The 17,891-nt window shown below is 36.6% G+C and overlaps 1 protein-coding gene across 1 annotated transcript in view; it reads left to right on the top strand.

Moving 5' to 3' along the window:
• LOC149817156 (beta-galactosidase 10-like) overlaps window positions 1-17,891 on the top strand; it is a 51,590-nt gene extending 33,699 nt beyond the window's left edge. Inside the window, exons 11-19 of the mRNA XM_089988099.1 lie at window positions 2,095-2,259; window positions 2,802-3,010; window positions 7,865-7,974; window positions 10,416-10,525; window positions 13,449-13,556; window positions 14,382-14,492; window positions 16,307-16,518; window positions 16,718-17,045; window positions 17,561-17,891. Of these exons, the coding sequence (XP_089844225.1) occupies window positions 2,095-2,259; window positions 2,802-3,010; window positions 7,865-7,974; window positions 10,416-10,525; window positions 13,449-13,556; window positions 14,382-14,492; window positions 16,307-16,518; window positions 16,718-17,045; window positions 17,561-17,671 (1,464 nt within the window). The 3' untranslated portion in view covers window positions 17,672-17,891. The remainder of the gene's footprint in view (window positions 1-2,094; window positions 2,260-2,801; window positions 3,011-7,864; window positions 7,975-10,415; window positions 10,526-13,448; window positions 13,557-14,381; window positions 14,493-16,306; window positions 16,519-16,717; window positions 17,046-17,560) is intronic.

Genomic DNA, 17,891 nt, shown 5'->3' with positions numbered 1-17,891 from the left:
GAGCTAAGCTCGATTCCAGCCGGAATCGGTTTGACAGAGCTAAGCACGCAGCAACAACAGTTGTTGCTCGTGCAAACAGAGAGAGGAGGGCTTGGTGGTCAGGCCAAGCCAGGCTTGGTCCTGAATCGAGACAGGACCAAACCTGGGCTTAATCCTCCTATAGGGGGAATCGAGCGGTAGGCTGGCCTATGGGGAAAGGGGAGAGGGGGCAAGCGTGGTGGCACCTGCCTTCCAGCCAAAAGAGCAGAGGAAGGGGAAGAAGGCCGGCGGCTAGGCCACTGCCAGAGGAAGTGGCTACCGTAGCCAGCCAAGGGCCCCTGTCCACCCCTGGTGGCATGGTAGGGAGGCCAAAATAGAGGAAAAGGGGGTCGTGGCGGAGGAGCTTATAGCCCGCACGTCAGAAAACACCAAAAAGGGAGGGAGAGGGCAGGAGAGAGATGGCGCCTTCCTCTCTGTCGACAACAGAGGGAGAGGCAGGAGAGGTTGCGCAGTCTTGCCCGGGTGAGAGAGGCAACGCTCTCCTACCAGTAACAAAGAGAGAAGCGAGAGAGGTAGGAGGGCAGTGCTCTCCTGCCGGTAACAGAGAGAGACGAGAGAGGTAGGAGGGGTGGCGCCCTCCTTCCAGTAACAGAGAAGAGGGAATAGAGAGAGCTCACCGGCGTGGATGCTCTGACGAGGCTCACTAGGAGGTGAGTAGGGGGAAAGGAGAGGGTGAGGGAGAGAGAAACTTGAGAGAGGGAGCGTGAGAGCTGAGAGAGGGAGGGAGCTTTGAAAACCCTTCTGCCGGTAACAAAGAAGAGGGAAGAGAGAGAGCTCATTGGCATGGATGCTCCGGCGAGGCTCGCTAGGAGGTGAGCAGGGGGAAATGAGAGGGTGAGGGGGACAAAAACCAGAGAGAGGGAGTGTGAGAGTTCAGAGAGGGAGGAAGCTTTGAAAATAAAAAGAAACCTGCCCCCCCCCCCGTAAGGGGTTTAAATAGGGAACAAAAAGAGTGGGGGTCTGTTTTGAGGATGTCGACAGGGTGTCGACATCCATGGTTGGATCCAACCTGGATCTGACCCAAAAGGTTGGGTAAGGGTCCGGTTTTGGATTGGGTTGGGTCCGATTGAACCCAACTCAATCCTTTACTCTTCTCTCTCTCTCTATATATATATATATATGTATATATATATATAACAAAGGTTGTGTTTTGGATTTGGATCTTACAAAGATCCAAATAAAAAAACCTTAAAAGAGAATTTTAAGAAATGGTTTGTAGTTGGATTGGATCCCAATACCAACTCATGTATTGGTGCTTGCGTTTTTAATAGGTTTGGGTTCAAAAGGACTCGAACCCCAAAATATTTTATGCGAGACCCATATTTGTCTCATTTGGATCTTGGATCTAAACATACATATCTATGTATTAGTTTAGGTCTTCACGTGTTTTGAGCATGGATCTCTATATCTGGATCGAATTATAGACTTCAAATCAATATTGATCTCCTTGGACCCAAGTTGATTTGAGGTTGGATCCAGACTCATGACTAAATGGTTTCGAGTGCTCTCGAACTCCATAGAGTTTCGTTCTTTCTACAATACTCTGAACCCGTATCGGGTCCACTAAATGGATCCAAGTCCTTGTTATACGCTCGGATCCATATTGGATCCGAACATAATAAACTTCAGAGATTCAGTGAATCTCTCAAGTGTCAAATGTGCCGACGGAATCGAGAATCATGGATATCGATCCATGTGGATCCTCTGTCGAGATCTGGATCCATAAAAAGTTTGATTAAGCTCTGTACCTTTTTATCATCCAAAAGTTCATCAATTGATTCACGGTTGATGAGTTTCTCTAAAAGTACCAGGAATAATCCCGTATCATTTCCGAAAAACCCAGAAAATTTGCGGACTTTACAATAACAATTAGAAATGCATTTTACTGTCTGATGAGATTAGGAATAATGTGATGTCCAACCAGTATATATTGCTATCTGCTTGCATGTTCTATAGTATGGTGATAGCTCATTTACCTTATAGTTTTGGTTAACTCCCTTTCTTAATGTAGATTATTGTTCTTTCATTTTAATTGCAACAGTTAATATGATGCAGGCTCATATTTATGAAGATGAAACTGGGAAATGTTCTGCTTTCATTGCTAACATGGATGATCAAAGTGATAAAGTTATTACTTTTCGAAACATGTCATATCACCTACCAGCATGGTCTGTCAGCATCCTACCAGATTGCAGAAATGTCGTCTTCAATACTGCTAAGGTGAAAACCAACTTTATCATTCAAATGAACTAATTTGTCATTTTAAATTATCCTTTATGGAGTCTGTGGAAGATGCACTTATACATGCAGTTCTTAATTCTGCAACTATACAAGCACTCGTCCAGAAAACCACATCTTAAAGAAATGATGGATGAAAAGGACAATCAGATGATCCCTCAGAAATTCCCTAGCTTTTGCCATAACCTTTCTGGAAAACATTATCTCAAGATATGTAATTATGCTGATTACTTCTAAATAAGAGGAAGACCAGAAGTGGACAAGAATGTCCCTAACTACCAAAGAATACCAATAATGCAAAGAACAGTGAGTGTCACCAGTAAAATCAACGCATTCCAATGCTCCTATTGAAATCACTGTGATGTACCACAAGAACTGAAATTAGGAAGATGGACGATAAGCACATGAGGTAATCCAAGCGTATTAGCTAGGCATGCTTGAGTATAATTTTAGTCCATCTTGGTTGCTTGGTATGTGCATGAAGGGCCTTGTATTACAATATTCTAGCATGAATTCTTTGGCAGGTTACTTCTCAAGCTTCCGTTGTAGAAATGATACCAACAGAACTTGTACCAACTATGCCTTTGCATGAAAAAAACATAAGCAGAATGCAGTGGGAAGTTTTTGAAGAGAACGCTGGAATTTGGGCGACAGCTGATTTTGTTAGGAATGGCCTTGTGGACCACATAAATGCCACCAAAGATTCTACAGATTATCTCTGGTATTCAACAAGGTAAGCATTTCTCTTGACAAATTACCCCTTTCAGTTTTATACCTATGTAATGCTTTATTCTTCCATGGGCTGTTATGTATCATATAAAAAATGTCAAACACCATTCTCCTGCAATATACAATAAAAGAAGTGCAGACTTTATTTATGACAATGTTTGCCATGGACCGGTAGTCTAAGCTTAATGATTTCCTCAATTCAAGGGTACAAGAAATGGAAGCCAAATAAAGTAATGAAATGTTAAGAATTCCTCTGCTTTTGCTTGTGATTGTCTGAATCCGTAGGTTTTCTGTATGATTCATAGCGGACTGATAAGTTCTGTAGGAGTATCTAATGGCAGGTAGATCTTTATTGTGTTTAGTAGTTCAATATAATATTTGAATTGTACAGCAAGTGTTATTTCAGAAATAAATAGACTTTTAAATGCTAAGGATGACGCTATTAAGGGAGCGTTTCCTAATAAAGGAATATGGTTGTCCAGCAGCTCCATTCATATGACAGATTTATACAAATTCCTTTGGCTGCAATTTTCTTTCATTAGTGGAGAAAAGTCATCACTCTACGCTCGTTGCCTACCCTACTCTCGAGAACGATACATGGATCGGAAAATCTTACCATAAGATTCACCTTCTGATGATTAAAAATCATTATTTTTTTGTTGGTTCTTTGACCGATCTACACCTCTTGTCTTCTTTTTATCATTGCTTTTATTCAATTGGCCTCTTCTCTGTTCTCCTTTTTTGATGTCTTTTCTATTTTATTCAACCACAGATAAGGAAAACAGAGATCTCCTTCTCTTTGTTCTTAATAATTTGTTTTTCACTTTTCTTCTATGGTATGTGTTCACTCCATTTTTCCCTCCGTACCCATGTCGACACGCATCAACTCTTGGACACGCCATTTTACCCTCAGTACATACAAGTTTATATTCAATTTAGAATTTATAAATATATTTTCAGTTTATAACTTTATATTTTCAGTGTATAATATATATTTTAGATATAACATATATATTTAGATTATATTCAGTTTATTTTGAATTTATTTTGTATTTATGTGATATTTAATATATATATATATAGTTGTGTCCCCGTACCCACATTTTTTAGAATTGTTGTGTCGTACCTGTACCCGCACCCAGGTGACAGTTTTTCTTCCATTCTCTCATAAAACAAGAGAAAATAAAATATTGGTTATTGCTAAATGTGATCCTTGCTTACATCTTTTGAATGAAAGAAGGATCCAACCTTCATAAGTTGCATCGTTCTTATATTCCAAAGGAAATGAATATCAATTTCTGAAAGCTAATTTTAGTATCTTTATCATATTTTTTTAAATCTTCCATTTATTTTCATTTTCGTCTTAGCATCTTTGTTTCGAATTTTCCATTATTCTTGTTTCTCCTTTATACATTTCCTTCATTTCCTGAAAAATACATCTATTTTGAATATTTTCTCCATGAGTGTTTTATTCTCATTTCTTTTCTGTCTTCAATGTCTTTCAACTCTGTGAACTCTTAACCAACTAGTCATTAGAAGATCTCGGTTCCTCCAATTTCATTACTGTTTTGCAAACCAAGTATGGTAGCTGCCTCAAAATTGTCATGCCAAATCATGAAGCATATTCTTGAGATGTGATTATGGATAGTTTGGATTTGTAGGCATGCTTCAAGTAGCAATCAAATGTCACTTATGACATTCTCTTTATTGGATGCTGACTAGGCAAGTGCCCAGCCACAGAGCTTGGATATGGTTTCCCGACCGGAGATCCATGGATTACAAACGGTATCTCCTCATGGCATTTCACCTCTGAAAGCATCCTTCCCTACTCATCTGATTTTCCATTGACTCCCTCCCCTACTGTTGTTAGGGGGGAGGGAGTCGATATTACACCCACTAGCACAGGAAGCAGTTAGAATGGTTCAAAAAACAATATTCACTTGAAGGCATTTCTATAAGATCCAACCCATCCCAAGTGACATGAAATTGGCCGTAAGTCAGAACTTTTCAATGTGACAATAATATAAAATTACATGGTCCCTTACAAAAGCTGGTTTTTGCAACTGTCCCAGTTTTTTATAATGTTCGTTATTGAAATTTTTAAATAATTTTGTTAGAGAAAAAGTAAAAGTGAGTAAGTTATGTTTGGAATTTGGCACATGATCTGTGAGAAAGCTCTCATGACAATGCAACAGCTGCCCATGGCTATCATCAGTTAGGCATGTGCATTATCTATTGAATGAATGCCATCATTTGTGATTTTGATAATGTTATGTGCAGATAAAGTTATATTTGTATCTACCTTACCCTAACATCATAATAGTGAAAAGATATGGAAGATCTGGCCATACAATTAGGATAAGTTGCTTTGAATTCGACCTTCATTCATCCTCTGCTTCCTCTTCATGAGACTGATTTTCTCATGTTAACTTTTATCCATTAGTTTTCTCATCTTTGATAAGAATAAAACAACAATAAACTTCAATATCCCTTCTCTTTTCTCATCTTTGGGAGAGGGTGATTGAGTCTAGGTTGAGGAAGGTTGTCATGATATCGGAGAATCAATTTGGTTTTATGCCTTGAAGATCAACTATGGAAGCTCTACATCTTCTTAGACAACTTATTGAAAGATATAGAGAGAGGAACAAAGATTTGCATATGGTTTTTATTGATTTAGAGAAGTCATACGATAGAGTACCTAGGGACGTTCTCTGGTGGACAATGATGAAGAAAGGTGTTTTTCTCAAGTACATTAGTATAATTAAAGATATGTATGAAGGAGTAGTAACCAATGTCCGCACTTGTGGAGGGGTGACAACCAATTTTCCAATAACGGTGGGGTTACATCAAGGATCTGCTTTAAGCCCTTTCCTATTTGCGATAGTGATGGATGAGCTTACGAGATCAATTCAAGAAAATGTACCGTGGTGTATGTTGTTTGCTGATGATATTGTTTTAATTGATGAGTCTAGAACTGGGGTTAATGCTAAGTTAGAATTATGGAGACAGACATTGGAAGCTAGAGGTTTTAAGTTGAGTAAGAGTAAGACTGAATATATGGAATGTCAGTTTAGTAAGCAACAAAGTAGTGATGGGAGTGTAGTGAAGCTTGGTGAGCAAGAAATACCGGTGAATGATTATTTCAAATATTTGGGATCCTTCATTCAAAAGTATGGAGAAATTGATGGAGATGTAAATCATAGGATAAAGGTTTGGTGGATGAAATGGAAAAGTGCAACTGGAGTATTGTGCGATCGTAGAATGCCATTGCGGTTGAAGGGAAAGTTTTATAGGACGACTATTAGACCCGCTTTACTATATGGTACGGAATGTTGGGCTGCCAAGAGACATCATATTCAAAAAATGAGTGTAGCTGAGATGCGAATGCTTAGATGGATGTGTGGAAATACAATAAAAGATAAGATTCGGAACGAGGAGATACGTAAGAAGGTAGGTGTTGCACCCATTGAAAATAAGATGCGAGAGAATCGTTTACGGTGGTTTGGACATATTCGGCGAAGGCCTAATGATGCTCCAGTTAGAAGGTTGGAGAAATGGGAAAATATATTAGTTAAAAGAGGTCGGGGTAGGCCTAGGAAGACTTGGATGGAGATGATAGGAAAGGATATGAATGCTTTGAACCTCACCGAGGACATGGCATTGGATATAAATGATTGGAGGAAAAGGATTCATGTGGAAGACCCAAAATGAATTTCTTTTTTGGTTCATATCGCTGACCCCAATTTTTTTGGGATGAAGGCGTAGTTGTTGTTGTTGTTGTTGTATCCCTTCTCTTTTCTCTATATGCACCTTGAACTATTTAGAGCATTGTGTTAGAGCCATTGAGATCTTAGGATGCAGCATCAAAGGTGAATATGAGTGTGTTTTCTATTTATCAGCAGGCAGATAGGTAAGAGGAAACCCTAGAATGAGTACAAGGAAAAGGTTTTCTTTCCTATGTCGCATGGACACTTCACTTAGAATGTGTATCCCGTGTCATTATACCAAGCGTATCTGCATCATGTCCCATTCCCTCATCTGTATCCATGTGACACAGTTTCTTTCTTTTGTTTTTATCCTTCATATTTCTTTTGTAAGTTTCATCTCTTCTTTTTCCGTTGTCCCTCAATTCATGTCCCTTTTGCTTCTGAAAATATATGTACCTCATATTCATTTTCAGTAATGCTTGCAGAGGGTGGGAGAGATGTCATAAGGATAAAATTATCAATTTTAAGTGCAAGTAATTCACTCCTTTAGATCTAATATACTTTATGTTTTGTTTTACTTATAATAATTTCTGTCAAACCCTTCATCCAAATCTTTATATTTCATTCTCTGAATCTCATCTCCTGGTGGCACACTTATAGGAGGAGATTGCCATTGTTTTAGGTTCCTTGTCATGGGAAATGTTATCAGTATCGGTGTGTATCAGCCTGTATCGTATCGGCAGAAAATCGATACGATTCACCCCTGAATCGGCTATTTTTAATAAATGTAAAAAAATACTTACAATTATTTTTAATATTATTTTAATGGCTTTAATGCGTGTCACATTCTGATTGACATGTAATATTTTTTAATTATTTTTTGGCCGATTCAGAAGGTTTCACTTGGGTATCGGTATCGGCCGATTCACCTGAATCGTTGCCCAAACAATATAGGGCCGATACAGATACTGACAACATTGGTCATAAGTAGCCCTTCTTAGTCATCATTAGAAAAAAATCATGCAGTACCAGGAGGGCCATCATTTCAGCCAGTGCCCCTGAAATATGTAGAAAAGAGGTAATATTAGGGCTTAGTATTTCCAGTGATTATCGATTATGCACTCACGTGTCCTTGGCCTCATGATTTGCAGTCTGTATGTGAGTCATGATGAAGGATTTCTGCAGAAGGGAAGTCAGCCGGTCCTCATTGCTGAATCAAAGGGACACGCGACACATGTTTTTATCAATCAGAAGCTTATCGGTAAATGCATTTGCATAAATGTCTGCTTGCTGTCTTTATGAAAGATTTCTTTTTGTGCTTGGATCAAATAATGATATCTAAATTTATGCAGTCTGGCTTGCGACCTGATTTTTAAGCAATTTCTTCCTTTTAAATATTCAGCTAATTTTTTAGTGGAATTATCTTCAATGATTCACCTACTAGGCTTAGTAACTTTCTATATAATTCATAAAATGGAATAAATTTTTTTGTTATGATATTCAAGAATTATGCTCATCTACTTCAGGGTGATAAATTTAGCATCTTCTCAGATCAATAATTGTTAATTTCAATACAAACTTATGCCTGCACTTTTAGGATGTTTTCTATTGATAATTGATATTATTTTATGAATAAGTTTTTTAAGTCTATGGGTTTTTGTTTGACAAATTAGCAGAAAAAAAAAAGTTTTTCATCTGTGTTAATTTCTTATTTGAGGTATAGGATTTGGGAAAATGCCAAATATGTTTTTCTGATAGTTTTGGTTAACTGCATTGACATAATCTGTATGGCTAGATTTCTGAAGATGGTTATCTTGTATATTATGAGTCGTTGAACCGGTAGAAGGTTTCCAGTGCAACAGAAAAAAAAGACTAAAAAGAAAGAATACTCATATCACTGAAAAATGAAAATGCCTCTCATGTTGGTGTTTGATTGTTTTCCTTACCGTTCATCTGTCAGTATATTTCTGTAAGTTGGCTTCTCTTTAGTTTCTCCTCAAGAAGTATATTTCATCCCTCTGGATTTGAGACTATAAACAAATCCACAGAAGTGTTTATCATCCAAAGCTGAACATGCATTTTCAATAGCTAATATGGGTTATTGATGCCTTAATTGGTCTAATAGTTGCGTTCTAATTCATCTTTTGGAGAGATAGTTCCTATCTTTTCCATCCTTTGAGAGATAGTTTCAATCTTTTCCATCCTTTCTCCTTTTCTTTTCTCTCTTTTTCCTATTGGCATGCTTGTGAAAACCCCCTATTGGATATGAATATGAGACGAGATAGAACAACTCTACTAATCCAGATGCATATTTAGCCCTATCTGTTTCATTGATAAGGAAAAATAAATATGAATAGTACTTCATCCAGAACATATGGGAGTTCAGGACTCTGCAATTTGCTTACATAAATGTTCATGTCATCAGTTAGATATATGATGAGGCTATCACTCTTATGAGACCAGAGAAAGCACAACTCTAGCAATGTAGATGTCATATTCAACCCAATCTGCTTCATTGTTAAAGACCAATACGAGCCGTACTTCATTGAGAACACATGGGAATTCTGAGTTGTGCAACTTGTTGATATGATTCTACATCTCTTTTCCTTCATTTTTCCATGTCATACACAAATACAGGCCTCTGCATCAGAAAGTCCAATCTAAGTAATAGTTTGTCTATCAATACAGAAAATATCTTCAATGCAAAAACACTTCATGTTATTAACAAAATCCATAGTAAGTACTACTGGCAGGTATAAATTTGAAAATGTCATCTTTTTGTTTTTCAATTAATATTTAAAGTTTTTATGGAGGAATTTTTATTTTCTTTCAGCCAATCCATCAAATAAAAAGTTGACTTTTTTTTAAATGTTGTATAAAGATGCTTTTATTTCTAACTACAAGTCACTTGTGAGTTATGACCATTCTCTGCTAGGCATGAATATAGCATGAGGTTTTTAAGTTTTATGTTTCCAAAAAAAAATCTCGATCAGTACAGCAGTTGGCTAATATTCCAATAGTTAGTGCTCTACTTTTTTTTACTGCAAATAACTGAACCTTAGTTGTCTGCACTTTAATGAATGCAGTTTCAATTTAGAGTGGCTATGGATATTCATGAACTTACCAGGACCAAACAGCATCATACACAGCTTCTGCTCAGAAAAGAAAAAAAGTGAATACTGACATACCTGTAGTCAGCCTACGTATGCAGAAAATATATTTGTCCAGAATGTTTGCACTTGTGTGCATGTGTGTGCGGGACCATGTCTGTCTGTCCCTTAGTGGAATCATCGGGGCATGTCTATATATTGTTGACATTGTATATGTTATCATATCTGTTAGAAAAAAATTGGTAAAAGCATTCTAAATCTCAAACAGTTGTAGTGCCATTTGGCCCGTTCTTATTTCAGTGGATCTCATGTCCATTGAATCCAGTTATGGCCTTTGGAATCCACAATTCACTAAATTTATGTCATACGCAAGATCAATCCATGAAAGTTCTAAGAAACAAGTCTTGAGGGAAACAATTTACCAATGTTTCATGCAGCTATTTAGCCCGTATTATGCTACAAAACTTTAATTAGAATGTTTGTGTTTATTGTTTTTTCATCATTTTGGTGTGAAACAATTTGCTAATTTACTGTTCTTTATTTTCAAATACAACTTATGAGATGACTCAAAATTTTCCATTCATTGTTCTAGTTAGTGTCTCTGGAAGTGGCTCAGACTCAAAATTCAAGTTTGAGAAATCCATACCTCTGAAGGCTGGGAAGAATGAAATCAGTCTTCTAAGCATGACTGTTGGCTTACAAGTAAGTGTATCTGATAGATGCTTTTCATGGTATCTCTGATATTTTATTTTTCCCCTTTCAATTTAATTTTGAATTTTTTATCCTAAAATTGTTCATTCATCAATTTTCCCATTTGAAATTACTATATGATTCATTTATCTGAAACAAATATTTTAACTAAAGACCCTTAAGCATGAACAAGATTCATGATGCCTGTTAGAAACTTAGAACTGTTTTAGAGTATAACATCTAAGATGAGCTTGATAAGTAGATATTGATGCTTCCAGCAAAGAAAGTGCCTGCAAATACTTCTGGAAAGTTTCATAAGCACGTGGATGCCTTGGTTGGCTTGCAGCCAGATAGCTGAGAGATGCTTATGGGCATCCGTTGATGTTCTTGAACTTTTGCTACTAGGTTTTTCTGTTGAACCCTGTGGCATTGTTTAATTGTTCCAGGTTGTGAAGCCATAACTAGTTTCTGTCATTTTGATCACCTAAAGAAGCAGGACTAGACATAGTGGCAAATTAGAATTTCCCCATTGTGAACCCTAAACTTGAAACATCAACAAAACAATCTGAGTCAAACTTAAATTCTTTCTTAGTCTCCCAAAATAAGCATCTAATTTTTAGACATCCTTGTTAGCTAAAAAGAAACATGAACTTATACTTTTAAGCTATCATGCTCATCTCATATACCCTATTTCATTACTTTGGGAAGCAAATAAAAAAAATGAGCATGAAGTGACTAAAACACCCATTACTCAAAGATTGAATTCCCTGAAAAATGCTTTATGGAGCAACAGGGAGAACAAAAGGAAGTCATCTTTTTTCTTTTCCCTGTTAACATTTACCCTAAATCATGGTTAATCACAATCCATCAGCCTGTTTATTGGCAATGGAATAATTCATAAATTTTCTTGAAAAAATCATCTTGGTTCCTCATCTAAATAGCTACTCATGATTCATCAATGATGCCAATTTGCCTGCCAGGGTTAATAGTAATGGTTGGCTTACGGTTTTCACTCACATAATTATCAACCTGATTCATGACTTGGGTTGCGAGGATTTGACTCAGTTCAAACCATAAATGGTACTTGTTAATTTGTGCTGTAATGAGATATTGCGGAAATATAAAGAGTGCATACAAGCACTTACAACAATGAATAAAAGAGACAATATCACAAGTCCACAAAGGGACAATACAAGCACAAGCCTTTAAGAAGGCAACAATATAAAAAGCCTCTTATTGAGAAGAGAGAAAGCTCTCAAGAATGAAAATACACAAGGGGTTCACCCCTATTTATACAAGAGGGAGAGGAGAAAAAAGGAGGGCCAAAAGGCCTCAAAAGAAGAGCCAAAAGGGGGCTCCCATGGAGTCGTTGGGAGCCCCCAACGGTCACATTTGTGACCGTTGGGGGCTCCAACGACTCTATGGTTGGAGCCCCTTTTTGGTTCTAAAAAATACAAAAATAAAAACTAAAAAATAAATAAAGAAATTTACATTTAAACAAAATAGTTGTTTTCTAAAACAACTATGTAAAATTACAAAAATACCCCTATCGGGTATTGATGTAATATATATATATATATATATATATATATATATATATATATATATATATATATATATATATATGAGGTACATTTTAACATGTGCATCCAAATGATGCGCTCGTGTAAGGTTGAGAAACCCTAAAACTTATTTAAGAAACATACATATACACACTACATACTTTAATATGCAATAAATTATATAAGTGAGGTATCAATGACAGGGCATTAGCTTCTTAGATCATGTTCAGGAAAGCACATACCTGTCCAATTTTTCTCAAGCTTGGCTGTAATAACAAGTATCTCAATGGTGTATATGAACATAGTCTTTAAAGCCCAAAGGCTTCAAGCAAGCTAGGGTGATATGTAGAGTTGTTGATCCCACTTCCCCAATCAATGTCTAAAGGCCAGGAACCTTACAAAGCAGAGCAATAAGTTGATAAGTTTTTATCCACTTCGTCGGTCCAGATCAACATTGTTCGTTTCCAGGGAGATGGCCGATATTATCCACTGCTCCCTGATAGCTTTCCGTTTTTCGAGTATACCCAACACAGGGAATGAAATGTAGGAGGGGGAATAGCAAGAGGCATCGTACCCCTATCAATTATTTCCAAAGGGTCAGATGGGACTGGACCACATGAACAGAGGCGAGAGGGTATTACATCCTTAATACTGAGGATGAGAATGATCAAGATTTGAAGATCGGATGGATGCTGATACCTCGACCTTGGATAAAGGTATGTCAGAAAGATTGGATGTGGATCACCAGATGGGGAAGCAACTGGATATATCTATGGATGAGCCACTGGATATGCTACTATGGATGCTACTTCATTTGCTTAACAATATCAATTCATATGCACCAATGAAAAAGTCATGAGATATTAACTCACTCTTTTGATCTTAAAAGATTGAATAAACCAAACATGTCAACCTTCAAAACATAAGAAAAAGGCTAAAATAAGCTCCTAGACTTGCCAAAACTGTAAATGGTGTTTTCCCAAGAGTATCAAGGGTAGAAAGTCTTGAAATTAGGTTTTCAAGTATTCCTGAATTGTATTAGGGTGACTAATGCATAGTATCAAACCATGCCTCTAAGATGTGGTGCATGGCTCACTAATGTTAGGTGCAAGCCTTGCTATCATGAAGTACAGCACTTGCCTGTATCGGCTAACCTATGAAGCATATGCACTGGAGTCCTTTTCCCTCTGCACTATTAACTTGTTCTTTATTCTTGCTCATTTTAACTGCACAATTTAGAAAAGCTATGGAACATGGCACTGCCTTGCTCAACTAATTTTCATTGTACATCAAAGTCATTGACTGGTTTGTAAAACTTTGTACTTGGTAGTGGATGTATTTTTCATTAACTCTTGATTTTCTCTTCCTCTAAGAATGCAGGACCATATTATGAATGGGTAGGAGCTGGTTTTACCAGTGTCAGGCTTGAGGGATTTAATAATGGAACACTGGACTTGACATCAAACGTTTGGGAATATAAGGTAAATAAAAAGTGACTATTGTTGGTTTTTCATGAAATGCTTTGAGCTACAATGTACTTAATTACTAAATCCTATCCAATATATTCCCTTTTGAATGTTTATAATGCCAACAATCAAAGTTATAATAGGGCTTTGGATTTGGTTGTTGTGTACATGAAACATTTTGAAGTTCTTCTCTGTCTTGGCAACTAGTCAAGGCAAAGAAAGAAAATATGATCTCTAATGTTGTCTCTTTGTCAAAACATGAAGAATCAGCATGTTTTTCAATTTTTTTTGCCAAAGTTCAATGGATTACTCTTTATCATGAAGTCTTTAGCTCTATTTAAGGTCATTTTTATATTAAAAATTTGCTAGAAAAAGGATGAGAGGATAAAAACATTTGCATATCCGATATGTGGATTTTGGCAATAGTAATGTTAGGCCAGCAGAAACCTTAGTAAAATGATTGTAAAAGAGAGTAAATATGCCATCATCTATGACATTTTTGTAGATACAGTAAAATAGGCAGTACAAAGTTAAATTTTATCAAGGATTTGTCCAAGGTTGCAAAAGGGGAAATCAGGAGGAAGCAAACCTTGGAGAGGAAGTGAGAACCAAAATAAAATGAATTATGGAGCACTGCAGAACCAATAGCTAATGCCTTGTTGTTCCATTCTTGGTTATTGCTAACATTGTAATAGTGTTTATTCAAGCCAGAATTTTTCTGATTTCACTTTTTTTTTCTCTTAAATACATTACTTTGACATCATACAATATCTGAAATTCTGATTTTCAAAATTAAAATTTGGCACAGCACTTCGTATTTCTTATTCAGCTTCTTTACAGATTGGTATGGAAGGAGAACACTTAAATGTATTCAAGGAAGATGGGGTGAACACTGTGAAGTGGAAGTCAACTATTAATCCTCCAAAGAACCAGCCTTTGACATGGTACAAGGTATAGAGCTAGCTCATAGGCATGTGTATGAGTGACACAAGTATATGGTTCATTATGCATGTATATAGCTCATTATACTGGTACATGTATGCATGTGTTTGTAATGCAAATTATCTTTTTTGCACATTCACACAATTCTCGTTGCTTTTACCCTTTAGTTCTCACTGTATCATCATGGTACCTTGTATTAGTTGACAACATTGAGGACACATCTTTGTGAGATTTTAGGAATTATAAGTCATCTCTTGTGAAGTTATTCTTAATATTTTCTCGAAGTTTTGAATGAAGTCATAGTGCGATCTAATGCAACTCACCGCCATAACATTCTTTTTCAGAAATGTGGGGGTCTGCTTGGGAATACACAGAGAGAATTGCTGGAATTCTCACCAGGCACACAGACCCTGTCTTTGCTTGCAATTTATAGGGGATTCTGTGTTTCCCATAGTCAAGGATAGAAGTCAATGGAAATCTTGTTGCTGAACTTGTCTGTCAACTGCATAAACACAAAAATTCTCTCTTTGTGTAGATGCATTGTATCATGTGAGCAGAGAACTTTCAATGGACAAATGAAAACATTTGGTTTTCTTAAAATCTCTCTCTCTCTCTCTCTCTCTCTCTCTCTCTCTCTCTCTCTCTATATATATATATATATATATATATATATATATATATATATATATATATATGAGCAACTAGAAATATGAGCATTTCCAACACTTTTTTTGCAAATCCAACCATGTGGATGTACGTGGCATGCTGAATTTGCTAGGAATCAATCATTGGATCATGTATTTTCAATGAAAAAATGTGATTTTTGAATGCTTGAATATTTATGAAGATTATGAGCCATTGATTTAAAACCTCCAAAAATCATGTTTATACATCAAAATCGGATGATTCAAGAGCGAGTTTTTATAAATCCAAGCATATAGATCACATCCGTACAGTTAGATTCAAGAGAAAAGGACAAAAATTCATGAAAATAGTGGTTCACAATTAGTTCTCATATTCTAGTGATTCTCTCTCTCTCTCTCTCTATATATATATATATATATTCTACTGTCTGTAAAACTGTACTCTGTCTAAGTTGGAAGCACCAACCATGCTTGATCTAACTTGTAAGCACCAAAGGAATGATAATTGATTGGAACCTTGAAAGGTATTTGTGCCATAGGTGTTAGTTATTTTGTAACTTTTGCCAGCTTTCCTATGAAACTGTAGTGTTGGAAGCACCAACCATGCTTGATCTAACCTTGTAAGCACCAAAGGAATGATAAAAACTACAAGTTTGGTGCTTGATTGGAATCTTAAAAGGCATTGGTTCCATAGGTGCTAGTTATTTTGTAACTTTTGCCAGCTTTCCTATGAAACTGTAGTATCATATCTTGTCACATTTATCTAAATAAGTTTTCCTGGTTTCTACTTATGTCGGTGTATTTATTGTATGTGATGTCCTTCTGCCTATCAAGCGATAGATGTATGCACATTCTCTCTTTTTCTTCAGAGGCAAGTTCAGAGATTCACTGTTCAAATGCCTGCTGAACTCAGGATCCGCAAGAGTTGGCAGCTTGATTTTGCACTTCCTCACGAATGGAGGTTGCACAGAAAATGGAACTATCTAGAGGCAAAAGAATGATCAAAAGAACTTTTGGTGTATGCTGATTCAAATAGTTCCTATTTGTTTCTGACATGAAGATTAATTCATCATGATAATTCTCACATACAATAGGAAACTTCTCTAAAGGAAAATGTATGCAAGAATAAAATTTAGTTACATTTGAGAACAAATTTTAATCAATGGGTGTACCTTGTAGGTAATTGTGGATGCCCCCTATGGGGATGATCCAGTTGGTTTGGATATGATAAATATGGGAAAAGGTCAAGCATGGTTAAATGGAGAACCTATTGGGAGATACTGGCCCCGATCAAGCTCCATCTATGACAATTGTGTTTCATATTGTGATTACAGAGGCAAATTTCAGCCAGACAAATGCGACACTGGCTGTGGAGAGCCTACTCAAAGATGGTAAACTTTTCTGACTTCATCATGGCCACATATTGCACTATTGGAATTTTTGTTGAATACATGCACTTTTAATCATGAAATTTCCTAGTTGTTTTTGTTAATCATAAAATCTTCCTCATCTTGGAATTTTTGTTGAATACATGCATTTTGTATGATTTATTCCATCTACTGTTTTTGCCTCATCTTCTGTAATTAACAGGTACCATGTTCCACGTTCTTGGTTTCGGCCATCAGGAAATGTCCTGGTGTTCTTCGAGGAGAAAGGTGGTGATCCAACAAAGATTTCATTCTCAAAACGCCGCATAACTGGTGTCTGTGGTTTCATTTCTGAGGACTATCCTTCTCTTGAATATCCACTAGAGGAGCAGAAAAATAGCCACAATAGAGCCAGCCTCCATTTGACTTGCCCAGATGGTACAAGTATTTCATCTATAAAGTTTGCAAGCTTTGGCATTCCTAATGGAACTTGTGGGTCTTACAGGCAGGGACTCTGTCATGATTCTCGTTCAATTTCAAGTGTTGAACAGGTGACCACTTTTTCTTCTAAGTCGAGGGCATATAAATGCATAAATGTGATACATGCATATCCAATTAATCCATAGATATTCATGGAAGCTGCATTCATCTGTTGCAGCCATGCCTGCACTTTAGTTATACTTGTAATTCAGGTGTAGAAATATATGTAGGAGAATGTATGCATGGATAATGGGGCACCTATACCTGCAAGTGGATAATTTTATTTGCATTTCTTGTACATCCATTGGAAAAGTATATCAAATACAGTAAGAACATTTTTAAACCTTATGTAAACTTGCATATTTTTATAAGACACGAGAACAATATTTATGTACATTCCTGCATGTATATAGGGTCCGTGTTTATGTAAACGAAATGACTCATACAGTCAGTGGGCGTTTAGCACTTCTATATGCATCTAAACCTCCATGCATGCATGAAGAGAAGTGGGACAGTTCTGGTTATGTGGATATTAAAGTATAGGACTAACCTTAACTTGATATCTGCTTTCTAATGGTGTTCCCAGGCCTGTTTGCACAAAGAGAAATGCACGGTTGTGCTATCAAACAATAACTTTGACATGAATTTATGCCCTGGCTCAGTGAAATCTCTTGCGGTGGAAGCAGTTTGTAGCTGATGACTGTGGCATTGATATTTCAAGCATGCCCAAAAAATGTTCTCTTCAATAAAATCAATATGTTATTGGTTCTCATGTTCTGCAGCAAAAGAAGTTTGGATGCATGAAGGCCTTCATTTAGCTTTGTTATTGCACCATTTTATTTTTAGAATTTTAGGTTATCTCAAGGTTATTATAGACTATTGTTTCAATATATAATATATATTATTTTCCTGAGCCA

This window comes from Nuphar pumila, chromosome 14 (assembly GCF_984573655.1).
Source record: "Nuphar pumila chromosome 14, dmNupPumi1.hap1.1, whole genome shotgun sequence".
Lineage (NCBI taxonomy): Eukaryota > Viridiplantae > Streptophyta > Magnoliopsida > Nymphaeales > Nymphaeaceae > Nuphar > Nuphar pumila.
Note: the sequence above shows the minus strand (reverse complement) of the source record. Positions and strands in the feature narration are given on the sequence as shown.